Consider the following 15,310-nt stretch of genomic DNA (forward strand, 5'->3'; position numbering starts at 1 on the left):
CGGTCACAGGTCTGACTCGCTGATCTCGGGGATCTTTTCCAACTGAATTGATTCTGTGATTCTTCCCGCGACAGCGAGCAGAGCGCGGTTGTGCGCTCGCCGCCCTCACGGGCGCGGACAGAGCATGGGCCACATCCAGCCGCCGCACCCCGAGACGGGCCGCCTTCGCTCGCACCACCGCAGGGCGGCCCCGGACAGCCCCACCGCCCCGCTGGGCTCCACCGCCCCGCTTCGGCTGGGGTCAGGCCGGCGCGGCCGCCCCCGGTTGCATCAGCCGCGGGCCGAGCGGCGCCTGCGTCGGGCCGCGCCCGCCCCTTCCCGGGCGGCTCCGCGGCCATGGCGGGCGCTGACAGCCAGGTGGGCTCCGCGCCGCGGCTGGGCAGCGCGGGCAGGCGCCAGGGGGCCGGCGAGGGGAGCTGGGCCACTTCCCCAGCACTTCCCCAGCTCCTGGGGACGGTGGGGTGTGCCCCAAGGAAAAGGAGTAGGGAGCTGGGGGGGACGAGGAGGTCGGGTCTTCTCCGCGGTGTGTGGGCCAGGGGGGAGTTAAAGCGCCTTAGGTGTGAGGGACTGCCGCGGCGTGACTAAAGGGTGCTCGCCCTCCGCAGGTGGACGCTGGGGAAAAGAAAGCTGACTGCGGGAAGAAGAAGATGAAGGAAGGGGCTGGCGATGGAGGGCGGTCGGAGGTGAGCAGCCCCTTGGGCCGCGGGGGTGGGAGGATGCGGAGTCCTCGTTGCTGCCCTGTGCGCTGCTGCTATTGCTACAGTTTGTCCTTCTCAAGTATTTTATCAGGCGCTACAGTTACGCCTCCGACAGTATGCGTTGTTGTACCATTGCTGGTTTCCTACATTAAATTGCGTTGGTGTAATAGGAGAACAGCTCAGAGTCCCATAGCTGGGTTAGGTTATGCTTTTCCCTGTGCCTCTCTGCAGCGGAAAGCAGGCTGCATATCGCCAAGGTGAAGAAAGCCTTCTTAAGGTGCTCTCGTCTTTTTCGTCTTCGCGGTGGGTAAGCACAGATCCCTCTGAGTCCACGGAGGGCCAGCTGCTAGTCAGCAGCGGTCCTGAGCCAAGTGGATGGCTGTGCCCGGGCGGATAGTCCTGACGTCATTACACGTGTTTAAACTGGAGTCAGTTCCTGTCTGGGTGGCTCAGACCAGAGTGTTCCCTCAGCTTTTTGACCTAATAAGAAAAGTCTTGTTTTACGTTGAACTGACACAGTTTTTTCTAGTTGATTTTTGTCCGTGTGTAGTTTATTAGACAGTGTAGTTGTTTGGTAACGTGTGGTTTATTGAACAGGTGTACGGTGGTACAAATTTCATTAAGCTGAAGCTGTATGGTATTATGACATAATTAATACTGTATAACCTGAAATAATGGTGATTATTTGTTGCATATAGCACACAGATATCATCACATAGTTTCTTATGAAAAGTATATCTGTTGTGTTGGCATTCTTGATATGACGTGCTGTCAGATTAATAATCAGATTAATCGTTTTCCTTTGTCTTTATTATATACAGCTAAATCCCTGGCCTGCATTTATCAATGAGCGCTTGGAGATGTACAATAAACTAAAGGCTGAACACGATGTACTCCTTGCAGAAAGAGCTGCAAATGACAGTAAACCCATTAAAGTTACATTACCTGACGGCAAGCAGGTTGATGCCGAATCTTGGAAGACTACTCCTTATCAAATTGCATGTGGAATTAGGTATGTTTCTGTTCTGTGATGCTTTACAATCATTTTGAGACAGTTGAGTTTAAGGGGTTGGGTAATGTATAGTTTCTTTGTTATTTATCTCAAGTCTTCTCAAAGCATCTCAGATGCAATGAACTGAAGGTAACCAGCAGGGTTTTAGTTTTGGAGTGCAGTTTTCTTTTGCCTTATATAGTTTCTAACATTAAATAAGAATAAAACATTCTAATAGCATATTTTTCCATCCAAGTACTGCTGTTGCATTGAGAATAGATTTGCTAATAAATTACCAGATGGAATGTTAGCACTGCAAACCAATTTGTATTGACCTGAGGAAGATGACTGCTGGATGATGTTTTAATTGATTACAGAGAAGTTTAACAATATGAGTATTCTTCCTTTAATTTGCATGGGAGATATTTTTGAATCATACACAGTGAACACCCTGACAGTTAGCATTACAAAGATTGGGTGATTCCTAAGGATTCCTAAGGGTGAAATGCCTTTTTTTTTTTTTTTTTTTTTTTCTGTCCATAATAAGGTGCCATGTCATCGGAACCTCCTTTTCTTCTGTGATTTGGGATCATGAAAAGAGTATTTTGCCTAGTGGGTATAAACAGTAAAGCAACTATGTCAAAAATGGTATTTGATAGCTTTTAAGAGAGTGGCTCTCTCTTATATTGCAATAGGATTGGGAAGTTAGGTTTGTACTTGGAGGTGCTGCCTCTAAGTCACATATGTGTGACAATTAAATATATAGCACAGTTTTCTTCCCATATCCCTAAAATATAAGTAGGATTTTTCATGAATGTTCAGGACTGGCTAAACTGGTCATTTATTTAGAATTTATTATATCCACTCTGAGCACTCTAAAGTCTCATTCAAACTGGAGGGCAAATCTGGGGAACTTCTGCTTGCTGATTTCAAAATACAAGTACTTATAATTGTACTTCTGTGTTTGTTCCGTAGTCAGGGATTAGCTGACAACACGGTTGTTGCCAAAGTGAACAAGGTGGTTTGGGATCTAGACCGTCCTTTGGAGGAGGATTGTTCCTTGGAGCTGCTGAAGTTCGAAGATGAAGAGGCTCAAGCAGTGAGTGTCTTTTGCCAAAACATTTTTTGTTTCAAGTTTACATTTGACTCAGCCTCTTGAAGTTATTTAAATATTTACTGTGTTCAGAAGATGAAGGAAACAGGTTTGTGGTTTAGGTACTTCTGCATTTCCTCACAGCTCCTTACTGGAAGAGTTGTGGTACTACAGATAATCCACATTCTGCTGTGTACTTGTAGCCAAGTCTGATTGCAGTTGCTGTAGTTCTTGTTAAAAATTTGTATTTTCAGCCTTCAAGTTAATGTAAAGTAGGTATTTTTAACTGACGTCTTCAGCACTGATTTTGGGAACAAAACTGAGTACAAAAATATTTTCTATGTAGAATCATAAAAGTATTGAGTAGACTGCTCTTTTTCTTTGTGTTTGCAAAAGTATCTACTTTTTTATTTTGGCTACTCAATCAGATAAATGTGCCCAGCCAGTAAATTTGGGATTAGGTTCTTTAGAAAAAAAATCAGTTGCTACAAGAAACTGTCAGTCAAACTCATCACAGAAGTCTTACATTCAAACCCAGGGGTTTCATATTGGCTAAATGACAGCTCCCAATTTATGATTTCAATTTGTGCTAACCAAGGCAGAGTGACTCTTAAAAGATTTGGTTCTGTAAATACCTCAGGTATTCTACAAGTTGGAGGGTGCAGGATTTCTCATGCATAAGATTGCTGGATTAGAACCACAGACTTATGTTAAAAGCACATCTTTTGATCATTATGCAGATCTAATTGATTAAAGTTCATAGAAAAAAAGGTTTCTGAATTTGTATCTTGACTTCTTGAGAGTAAATCATGTCAGCAACAGTTGAAAGTAAGAATTGTTTGCTACTAGAATGTAAGTTTTTTCCATTTCCACAGTTTTCTGGTAGAAATGCTGCTTTTTGGAAACATTTATGCTGAGGATGTGAGTTCTGCTGGGCAGGTCACTTCTGTTCTGCACTCTGCTCTGATGTGGGATGTGCCTCAAGTATCCTTGAAAGCAGGCATTTCAGAAAAGGTTTTAAATGAAACAATTGGAAATGCATCGTGTGTATTCATACTGATCCCTTCTTTTTTTGCTTCTGTTAGGTCTACTGGCACTCAAGTGCTCACATAATGGGTGAAGCTATGGAACGAATCTATGGTGGCTGTTTGTGCTATGGCCCGCCAATAGAAAATGGATTTTATTATGACATGTTTCTTGAGGAAGGGTAGGTTTTGTGTTTTTCTTTATTTAGGAGCTGGGAGTGGGTGGCGGTCACGAAGCAAAATTTTTGCTGTGTGCTTGTTCCTAGAACAAAGTCATGTGTACTGCTGCAGATGGCTTTGGTTTTTTGCAGGATGTCCAATCACAGGTTGGTGCATTGCACCAGGATCACAAATTGCATATGAAAGCAAAAATTACTCACTTCTCTGTGTGTGTTTATTTTAGGGGTGTATCAAGTAATGACTTCTCTGCTTTGGAAACATTATGCAAAAAGATAATGAAGGAAAAACAAGCCTTTGAAAGACTGGAAGTTAAGAAGGAAACACTGCTTGAAATGTTTAAGGTGGGCTCTTATAGAAGGTTGTTTCTAGCTTCGTGCAAGTATTTGTGACTTCAGGGTATGTGTTATGTGGTAGAAGAAAGGTGATATCACTCATTTGTGATACTTAATTAAAAAAAAAGAGAGAAGAAAAAGGAAGTAATTTTTAGGTTCTTGGAAATAGGCATTCTGATTTTCTGAAACTCTGAAAATTCTCATTCTTCCCTGGGGTGATCTAACTAAGTCCTGTGAAGCCACATTCTTTATTTACTTCCCAGAAATGTAAATTTACAACATATTATGTATGCAGTTATGTTGTGTTATCTTGTCTGTGGTGATAATGTGACTACATATGTTGCTGCTGCATTCAGAAAATTTCATAAAACATTTTTTTAGAATAAGGATTTCTAAAAGAGTGCCAGCAACACTAAAACCTGACCCTTTCTCTCTAGCTGCAAATAGACATTAATGAGTTTTCACTGTTAGGACATCAGGAGAATTATAGCATCATTCATGTTGGTGTCCAGTCTCTTGCACAGGACATGGGGTCAGACATGGGGACACTGAGGTCAGGTTTCCTGGACATGTCCAGTTGGGCCTTCAAAACCTCCAAGGACAGAGATTGCACAGCCTGTTTTCTGGGCACCTTGCTCCACTACTGTCTGTCCTGTCTATCTCTTTTACAGGCCTGTTCTGATGCAGCATAGCTTCAGGTTTGCAAATAATTTAAACTGTTGGCCACTTATCTTTTTTTAACAAGGAATTAATTAGTATGTGTGCTGCTTTTCTTCTCAGTATAATAAATTCAAGTGTCGCATCCTGAATGAGAAGGTCAAGACCCCAACTACTACAGTATACAGGTAATTATGCATGGATCATAATATTATTGGATTTATGGTTCTAGGATTAAATATACTAAATAAATGCTTTCTTTTTCTTAGGTGTGGTCCCCTGATAGATTTATGCAGAGGGCCTCATGTCAGACATACTGGCAAGATAAAGACCATAAAAATTCATAAGGTAAGTGCTGGAACTGCCTTAGACAGATGTTTTCACTGCATCACTTCAGATGTGTTGCTGCCTCTAGACTTAGCCAGGAATGTACTGTGAAATGAGTAATCTGGCCAAAAACTTAGTGTTGCAGATTGTTGAAAGGGTTGTGTGCTAGAATGATATTCACATGGTGTGAAGCCCAACGACATGTCCAGGACCTGACACTTCCAGCACAGGAGTGTTGAGTTTGGTTTAGGATTTGGCTGAAATATGTCAATTAGAATTTATAGTTTTTTGCTTAGCTGATGATTATAGCCGTTAGTGAATAAACAGTTAGAATAGGATAGCTGCAAAGCAAATAGGCTTTTAAAAAAGACAAGAGCCTGAAACCATTTTTATTTACTGTATTTACCTTTAAGGATTTTTCCGATCAGTGCTCTGAATTTCACATTAAAAATCTCCTTATGACTTAGTTGTTTCACAATAATGATTTGTTAATAATTGTATGCCTTTTCATAGCAGGCAGTAGTAGTAAAATGTGGAGGCTTCTCCATTTTGTCAGTGTTTCATTTCTTTTTGCATTCAGAATTCTTCCACCTATTGGGAAGGCAAGGCTGATATGGAATCCCTCCAGAGGATCTATGGAATTTCATTTCCAGATACAAAAATGCTGAAGGAGTGGGAGAAATTCCAGGAGGAGGCTAAAAGCAGAGATCACAGAAAAATTGGGCGGGTGAGACAGCTTTTCTAGTAATGTATTCCAAAAGCACTGTGTGGATATAAGCCCTTAGTTGAAAGGATCTTGAAGATAGCCTATACTTGCTGCCATAACCAAGGTGTGACACAATTTTATTTTCAGTTGGGTTGTGAAGTCGACTGCTTTTCTCAGGAGCATCAAAGTTCTAAAATAAATAACTTTTTTATGCTTTCAACACAATGACATCCTTATTGCACACATTGATCAGAACAGAATATAAAGACTTCAGTCTGCAACCCCTGAATGCTCCAGTCCACAGCCAATGCTCATTCCTGCACAGTTTGCTGCTGCCTGTTCATGCACTTCTTTCCTTCTGCATGATTTCAGAATCTGCAGTATACAGCCGTGGTTTGGGTTTTTTTTTTTTCATATGGAAACCCCTGTCAGTTAACTGATAGTTCTGAACAGGGTTGAAATGTCTGCTGCTAGTACATTATGACAAAATTCTGAAGAATTCCCCATATGCAGACCTCAGGTGTGTGCACAGTTTGTAAGAGCATTAACCAGCTATAGTTCACACATTCAGTTTATGTGCAGATAATTAGAGAGCTGCAGAAGCAGAACTAAACATTGACAAGTAAATGTGCAGAGAGAACTGTGAGGGCACAGTTGGGAGTTAAGTGTAAAGTTTTTGGCACATCAGTAATGAGTGAAACAGGAAACTGAAAAAATTCCTTCCCCTGTAACTGCTGACAGACATAAAAATACTAGTGAAAATGCATCTAGTGCATTGGATATTTTTTCCCATGTTTTTCTTCTTGAAATACTTGTTAGTGATGACCAGTCAGTAGCAATTCATTTGTTAATGTTAAGTGGAAAAGGTAGGGTGCAAATACTAAGTTCTTAAAGTATTATTTTCCTGCAGGACCAAGAACTGTTTTTCTTCCATGAGCTCAGCCCTGGTAGCTGTTTTTTCTTGCCAAAAGGAGCTTACATTTATAACACATTAATTGAATTTATACGGGTAAGTAATATCTTTTGGAAATCTTGTAGGAGAAATTGCATGATTTCAAAAAAATACATAACAGCATGCTATGTTTAACAGTATTAATAGCCCTTCATTTCAAGTTATCTTTTAGTTGTGTAAGCCATGGGACTAAAGTAACCTTGTTTCTTTGAATTGGTCTTGTCACAATCTCTGTGAAGTTATGTTTTATGAGTACTTTATACCTGCAGTTAAAGCTGTGATAAAGGTGCTTTGTCATAGGAATTCTTCGACATCTAATACTAGAGCTAAGCTCACATAACTGCTGTTCCATTGATGCATATTGATTTGTTTTAATAAACATACTTAATTTGGTATTGTAGACCTATTTGTTTTGAAAATATATGTAGCAAAAGAATGCTGATCTTCCTGCTGTAAGATTTGTTACAAGTTTGTGTTATTCCTGTATATTTGGGCTGCAGTGTAATATATCAAGGGTTATTGAGTAATTAGAGACTGCTGCATTGCTTGCAGGGAGGAAACGTGTTCTTCTTGCTTACTTTCTACTAGAGAATTTGTTTAGGGCAAGTGTGGTGTAAGGGATGCATCCTGGCATGTCCAGCTTGAAGTTTTTTCTTCCTTCCTCCCTTCCCTTCCTAAGTCACAGGATTTTCATATGGCATCACTTTTATATTTTTTGGCTGCAGATTGAAGCCTGTATTTTCTTTATTTTCTTTATTACTTATGTTATATACTGTGCCCGTTCTAGAGTGAGTATCGAAAACGTGGATTCCAGGAGGTTGTCACTCCAAATGTTTTCAACAGCAAACTGTGGATGACTTCAGGGCACTGGCAGCATTACAGTGACAATATGTTTTCCTTTGAAGTGGAGAAAGAAATCTTTGCTCTGAAGCCTATGAACTGTCCAGGACACTGGTAAGTACATAGCAAAATCAGTTTACCAGAGATTGTGCTGATTGAAAAAAAAACCCAAACAAAGCCCAGTCTCCTTCCTTTGCCTGTGTAATTATAAAGATGGCTACCTCTAGTTATTCATTCTGTCAGGAATGATGTAATTATATGTCTTGCTGTGTACATGCTCTCTTCACTTGAGACACTGAGAAATGTCATGTCATTTTACCATTATTAGAGTAGCCCCATCATTACCGGGGGATTGTCAGTTTTGTGGCAGTTCAGGCATTCAGTTTTTAATGCTCAGTTTTAGGAGCTGTTTTATCTCCTTTCTTTGAAGAGGGGAAGGCCTACCAGCTGTTGAAGGAGATTGTTTCCCTGACAAATCTAGATAAGACTCTTAGCTGTATCCACATTACACCAATGGCCTTATGGGCATGTGCTTCATCACTAGCTGCTTCTCCCTGACTGTTCTTTGCAGAATTTTGGTTCTGAATGAGCTTCAAGTAATAAACTTTTTCTTCAGCCTTATGTTTGACCATCGCCCGAGGTCATGGCGTGAGCTGCCGCTGCGGTTGGCAGATTTTGGTGTCCTGCATCGCAATGAGCTGTCGGGAGCTCTCACAGGACTCACCCGAGTACGCCGGTTCCAGCAGGACGATGCTCACATCTTCTGTACTATGGAGCAGGTGGGAGCTGCTGCTAAATGAAACTGGGTAATAAAATCAGGTAAACTGAAATTTCCGTATTTGAGACATGTTTTCTATTATCACCAAGATTGAAGAGGAGATAAAGAGCTGTCTGGAGTTCTTGCGTACCGTGTATGATGTCTTTGGATTTTCATTTAAACTGAATCTCTCCACGCGTCCTGAAAAGTACCTGGGAGATATTGAAGTGTGGAATCAAGCTGAAAAGGTAAACAGTAGTCTTATTCTTTTCTGTAATGTAAAGCTGCATCGTCTGTAAGAGCTTACTGCCTTCTGGAAGGTACAGTGAAGCTGGGCTGGGCATGAGCAATGTAACTTCAATAACTGCCTTCAGTTCAGTCTGCCTGCTGTTTGCTCTCAGTAGAGAGGCAATCTCCTTGCAAGCATCAAATGAATGGAAGCATCTCTTTGTCTTTTTTGGGAATTAAAAAGGAGGAAGAGAATCAGTTCTGGCAGCCCCTGTAATGAGACATAAAGCCATCTCCCAAAAGTGAGACTGAAAGCGATGGGGTTGGCTACTGTAGGTGCAGTACTGGGGAGAAGATATGGCAGGAATAGACATTTGGTGTAGCAGGCAGATTTCATCTCAACATTAACTACAAACTTTGAATTTAGTATAAAAAGTTCTTACAGCTTAGCTAATGCTTGTTTGGCCTCTTCCAAAATGACTGCATTAATTTTGTGTGTTTAAATTCAGACAAAATTAACTTTTTTTTTTTTAGCTGGTGCTTTTCCAAAACTTCCCTTTATCAGAAAATAAATGTGTTTCAGCAGTTACTGAGAAATAGTGAGAATTTGGTAGGGTCACCTATTTGTAGGAGCAGGCTGACCTGAAATTGTGATGTGTAAAGAAACACTGAGTGTGTGTGCTTTATCTCCAGCAACTTGAAAACAGCCTCAATGCCTTTGGTGAGAAATGGGAGTTAAACCCTGGTGATGGAGCTTTCTATGGACCTAAGGTTAGTGTGTTGCTAACCCCTAACTGGATTTGGTTTTTAATTCTGTTTGGGTAAGGCAAAAGGCTGGGATGAGGAAGAAGGGAGTGTTTTTTTATGTTATCCCATTTTAAGATGCTGTCTGACAGAAATTCGCTGTTTTTCCAGATGCATAAACTCTAACGTACTTGAGAGAGAAATAGTCGTCTGTGATCCTGGTTTTTGCCTAGTTTAAACTGCTTTAACACTCAATTAATTTAACGTGAATAAACTGTCTGCTGCTTAAACAGCTGACTGGTGGGTGACACAAACACAAGGTGGCGCTGTATGATCTGTTTTAGCAGAGCAACTTCTTCATTGGAAGTAATCCTTTCAGCAGTAAGTGAATCCTAAGTCAGAAGAAAATCAAAAGTAAACTTACTGGTTAATTTTTTTTTCCTTTAACTGCACAGTTTTGAAGTTGCACTGAATTACTGGTGGGTTTTGTTAGTTTAAAAATCCCCACACATTGATCATGTGAATTTGTTTGGTTTCTTAAGAACAGTCTCCTCAGTTTAGACAGATTAAATAGGGCTTTTTAGAAACTTCATTATTATCCTTGCACATAAGGACACAGAGTATTATGAAATGGCTTTTAAATCTTTCCCTAATATGCCTACACTACATTTATATTTGTGTTCTCATCTAGTAAGCTGGTTCTGATTTCTGTATTTGTATGCCAGTTGAATCAGTTTTGGTTCATGTCTTTTTTTTTTGAGTAAAATGTGTTATAGCAGCTCATATTCAGTAATATCTGTATTTGAAGGAAGACAAATATACAGGAACCTTTGTTAACATGCTCTTTGTACAGTCTGGATTTGAAATTAAATTAGATTGTAAATCATTTATTTTGATTAGAAGCTCTTTGGTGACTAGCTGAATTCTGATAAACTGAATTCTAGAGGCAAAATTGAAAGACATTTAGATCTTGAGTTGTTAAAGTACTGATGTGTTTGTTTATTACACAAATCAAAATAAGGCATATTGCCTTAATATATAGCCTGATATATTCTAGTAAAATGATGAGTAAGTGAGCAATGTAATAAATAAATTAGGTCAGGACACTATAAGTCTACTCTTTTCTGTAAGTCTTCTCTGTCTAAGTTGTATCATAAGTGTACTCAGAATTTAAGTGTTAGATACAAAAGAAAGAACAAGAACAGGCTTGACTTGCAGGTCAGAACAAGTATTACTGATTGATAGGACCTCCTGCTAGTAAGTGGACTATTTAACAGATTCCTGTCCCTTTTTCATGCCCTGAATTTGTAACACAAGCTACAAAGTCTTCAAGTACTGTATTATAAAGAAGTGCAAATTTGCCACTTAGAGGCTGAAGAAAGCTCATTTGTGGGGAGACATGTTCAGTTCTGCATTTATGTTCTGCTGTGCTCACTCAGTGAAAAGGCCCATGAAAGTACCAGACTGAAACTTACAAACTGTCTGAGACATTAAATATAGTTTCCACCTGATATATTATCTCTCTAGTTACTCGCCCTGTTTTAGCTCTAACATTTTTTGCATCAGAACCTGCAAATCACTTAAAGCCTGGTGAAGGCTGAAGTAAAACTATGCTGTTTAAAACTGCATAGAATTTCTCTGCATTGAGTGAAATTTTCCATCTCAAAACAGTGGATTTGCTTTCAGAGGGGAATGCTTGTCTCTTAACTGTAAAAGTTTATTTTTTTTTGTTTTTCAGATCGACATTCAGATTAAGGATGCCATTGGCCGCTACCACCAATGTGCTACAATTCAGCTTGACTTCCAGTTGCCAGTCAGATTTAACCTCACCTTTGTCAGGTAAGCACAAGGGCAGGTGGTTTTAGTTTCTGTGTAGTCTAACTTTAGTGACAATTACAGACATAAGGTTGCATCAAGGAAAAAAACCTTACCAAAAGCATTTCTTTTCAGTCATGATGGCAATGACAAGACAAGACCAGTTATCATTCACCGGGCTATCTTGGGATCCGTGGAGAGAATGATTGCCATTCTAACTGAGAACTATGGAGGCAAATGGTAACATTGAAAAATTACTACTCTAGTTCAAGCAAACTCTTCATGTAGGAGAGAAATTAGCCCCACGTATTGGAGAGTCAAGAGGGTCTGTTTGTTCCACTTGCTTGCTAGGGCAACATGCCTAGGAATACCACAGGGCAATTTCTTCTGAACCACCTTCCTTAGACATGAGATTATCCAAGATATGGTAGATTCTTACATGATACTGACAATGCAGGTTCAGTGTAGAGCTAGTCTGCCCACAGCATTTGCATTCCAGCTGCTTTTGCAGCAGGAATAATGTAGGTGATCTGCTTTACCTGTTTTAATACCCAGTAGGAGTGACCCCTCTGATAATGACAAGACTCAAAAGTAAAGGCTTTCCTTTGCTTAGTTAGTAATGAGCTCAATCAGTCAGGCTTTGTTATATGCCATAAAACACAACAGCAGTCTTCCAGTCAGCAAGTGCTCGTGCCCACGCTGCAATCCTTTTAGACACTCGGTTCTTTTGGGGAAATAATTGTAATGAATATAGGGCTCTCATCACCTCTGAACCCAATCTGTGCAGCTGGCTTTAAGAGTCTCTTGTGTAGATTTTATTCCTCTCTGTAAATAGTATTTTTATGTACTGAAAAAAAACAATGAAAGCTATATAAATTTGTTTTGTTTGTTTATTGAAGGCCACTCTGGCTGTCCCCACAGCAAGTAATGGTGGTACCAGTGGGACCAGCATGTGATGAGTATGCTCAAAAGGTGATGTATATGGTTTCAGGGCTTTGATTTCAGTATATCGTATTGATCTGAAATACTTAGTTATTAATGATTAATAGTATTTATTTCAGAGACATATTCCAAGTCTTTGGATATTACATTGAGTCATTTTGTATATCACAGTGACAATTAGCTGCTGAAGTTGTAGATCTCTTAAAGATAACATGAGTTAGATTTTGGATATATGAATAACAAATGTTGATCTTTGTGAGACTTTTATTTTTGGAAAACTTCGTTTTTCTCTTGCTCAAATCTGTCTTACCCTTCAGGTTCTAGTCCCCTATGGCCATGTGCCTCTTGCAGAGCAGTAAGAAAGATGAAAATGAGTCTTTGTGTATTTAGCATCCAGCACACCTTTGCCTGTAGTACTTTTAATCACATTTTATGTAAATAAAGTAGTTTGCAAAATAAAAAAAAAAATCTCTTCTAATCAGTAAGCTCTATTATCCTGTTGCCTTTTATAATATCAAACTCAAATCACTACTCAGCCCAAACATTAGAGGTTCACATCACTGCTTACTTATTTATTGTGTATATAGTTGCATGATAGCTGGTGTATTTTAATTTCTTGAACTGGGCTCATCTCTGAAGCCTTCGCCCATGACAGTGCCTTTGTTTTAGGGTTCAGATAATCTGAAATGGTTTAAATCTACAAGTCATGAATAGTTCATGGTCATGAATATCCAGTAGTGACAGTTCTGATATTTTTTCTTTAGGTTAGGCAGCACTTTCATGATGCTGGATTTATGGCAGATGTTGATGTGGATCCTGGGTGCACACTGAACAAGAAGATCAGAAACGCTCAGCTTGCACAGTATAACTTCATTTTGGGTAATGTATTAGTTATCTTGTACTGGCTGAACCTTTTGTTACAGGATTTGATCATTCTGTGAGCAAGGCAGGGTGTTGTAATCAGTGTTTTAGGTCAATTTGTTCTTGAGAGTTTCCCCTGCAGAGAACCTCTCCTGCTGACATCATAGGCATTCCTGGATTGGATAGCTGTCCCTGAAGGGAGATCACTGTTACCCAAGGCATTATTGATACTTTTTGCTGTCTTCTGGTCAGCAGTGTGGAGATAGATATATGAAGTCTCTTGTCCTTTATCAGTCAGATTTTAAGTGATTTTCCATCCTTCCAATAATGTATGCTCGTGCTTCTACTTCAGCAAAAGAAGTATGTTTCCATTGCATACAGCTGTGGTATGCTTTTGAACTAGGCATGCATGCATAAGAGGAGCCTCTTTCAGAGAGAGTGATGCAGGAAAAATGAGAAGCTCATCCTGAATACATGATTTGAAGCAGCATGTTAGTCCTGTTATGTGAATTGGGGATCTAACACTGGCCTTAAAACCATCTGGGATCCATTAAGATTAGAAGGAGCCTTTGACAGAGAAACTCTACCCTCTGACAGAATTGTGAAGAAGCAGTTGATTCCTTTGCCTCTTGGTTCTTTCTAGTTGTTGGTGAAAAGGAGAAGGCAAGTGGAACAGTGAACATCCGCACCCGAGACAACAAGGTCCATGGGGAAAGAACCATTGCAGACACTGTGGAGAGGCTGCTGCAGCTGAAATGCTCTCGTTCCAGACAAGCTGAAGAAGAATTTTAACAACACCTGCTCTACCTGGCATATAAAGTATTTGTAGTTTTCCTAATTAGTTAACCAGAGTTTTTGTTCTGAGCCAGATTTGAAGTATATTTCACATTTGGTTGTCTTGCTCATTTTTACGGGGATCTTTCTTTAGTCAAAAATGCCTCTTTTTATATAAAAAAATCAGGTTTTTCAAAAAACGTTGAAGTAAATTTTCGTGGCTTTTAACCAGTGACATATGAAGCAAGATGAAATTACTTTCTATGACTGCAAGGGAAGATTGAAACGTTAATCAGGGGTATCTCTGGCATTCTACCTGCCCTATTAAGAATAACATACATTTTGATAACATATTTTTCATGCCAGTTTAACAATAGACCTCAGGCTTAAGAACCCACATACTAACCATGTGCTGCTGCAGCAGCTTCTGGAGTGTCTCCATGAGTAAAGAATGTGATACCTTGCCATCCTGTCTCATGGCCTCTTACCAGCTGTCAGTTTCTCTCCAGAACTCTCAGTCACACAAACGGGGATCTGAACAGAGGCCTCCTGCTTCCACAGTGGCTGTTACCTCTGGCAGTGTCTCAGCTCCCAAAGGGAGGCATTCCTGACTCCACAGTGGGGCCCTGTGCCACAGAACATAGAGCTGCTAACCAAAGCCTACTGTGCCCCTTTCCAAAGGCAGTCTCTGAAATGTGCTGGCTCTGCAGGTAAGGTCCTCAGAGCTGTAGAAAGGGGATAATGCTGTCTGGAAAAAGCAGGGCAAAGTAGGGCCAAAGTTTACTGAGGAAACCAGTAGTATTAGGAGCAAAGGGTGTTTCTGTTCATGTCTCTGAACTGTCATTACAGTAAGGGCATCTGTCACACAGAAACAAGAATGTTCTAAGGTAGTGATTATTTCTTTAAGACAAATGCTACTTTTCACTTTAATAGGTACAGTCCCAGCCAGGCTTTCTTCCCAGCCCTCTAGTCCAAGGTATCACTTAATTAGCAGCCCTTCCTATCTTACTGCTGAGGACTCTCATCTATTGATTCTGGGTTTGGTTGGGGTTTTTCTCTCCATCTGGCTAAAAAGAGGCAAATGTCTGTCACTAACAAAAAATAAAATCTTAGTGTGAGGTTTTTTTGCATCTTTTTTATTTCATTAATCTTAACTAGAAGAGTTTCAAAAGGTGGTTGATAACAGTTCATTTAAAAAGAAAAAAAAAGCTATTGATACAGCCTAAGCTAAGATCAGACAAGTCTGAGGACAGGTTTGAGCTCGCTCACCTTTTGAAAGCCTCCATGTCTTGCCATTTCCATCATTGTCTGGGCAGAAGCATTTCATCCTGCCTTTTCTCACCTATTTCACTCAGGGGTGATGGTCACATCTAATCAGCATTTGAACC

General features: G+C 40.2%; 1 protein-coding gene across 1 annotated transcript; it reads left to right on the top strand.

The window, feature by feature from the left end:
• The first annotated feature begins 214 nt into the window (after positions 1-214).
• TARS1 (threonyl-tRNA synthetase 1) lies at positions 215-13,982 on the top strand. The gene is made up of 19 exons (XM_068177151.1): positions 215-357; positions 606-683; positions 1,520-1,710; positions 2,665-2,788; positions 3,868-3,989; positions 4,211-4,328; positions 5,100-5,164; positions 5,246-5,324; positions 5,884-6,030; positions 6,920-7,018; positions 7,749-7,915; positions 8,418-8,580; positions 8,669-8,806; positions 9,480-9,557; positions 11,269-11,369; positions 11,481-11,585; positions 12,245-12,317; positions 13,052-13,166; positions 13,792-13,982. The coding sequence occupies exons 1-19, from the start codon at positions 337-339 to the stop codon at positions 13,938-13,940; spliced, it is 2,133 nt and encodes a 710-aa protein (XP_068033252.1). The 5' UTR covers positions 215-336; the 3' UTR covers positions 13,941-13,982.
• Positions 13,983-15,310: the final 1,328 nt, after the last annotated feature.

Source organism: Anomalospiza imberbis, chromosome Z, assembly GCF_031753505.1.
Source record: "Anomalospiza imberbis isolate Cuckoo-Finch-1a 21T00152 chromosome Z, ASM3175350v1, whole genome shotgun sequence".
Taxonomy (NCBI): Eukaryota; Metazoa; Chordata; class Aves; order Passeriformes; family Viduidae; genus Anomalospiza; species Anomalospiza imberbis.

Coding starts and splice junctions, on each gene's coding strand:
- TARS1 (XM_068177151.1), top strand. CDS start 337: ATGGCGGGCGCTGACAGCCAG. Junction 5,325..5,883: donor AGACCATAAAAATTCATAAG/GTAAGTGCTGGA, acceptor TTTTGCATTCAG/AATTCTTCCACCTATTGGGA. Junction 13,167..13,791: donor ACAGTATAACTTCATTTTGG/GTAATGTATTAG, acceptor GGTTCTTTCTAG/TTGTTGGTGAAAAGGAGAAG.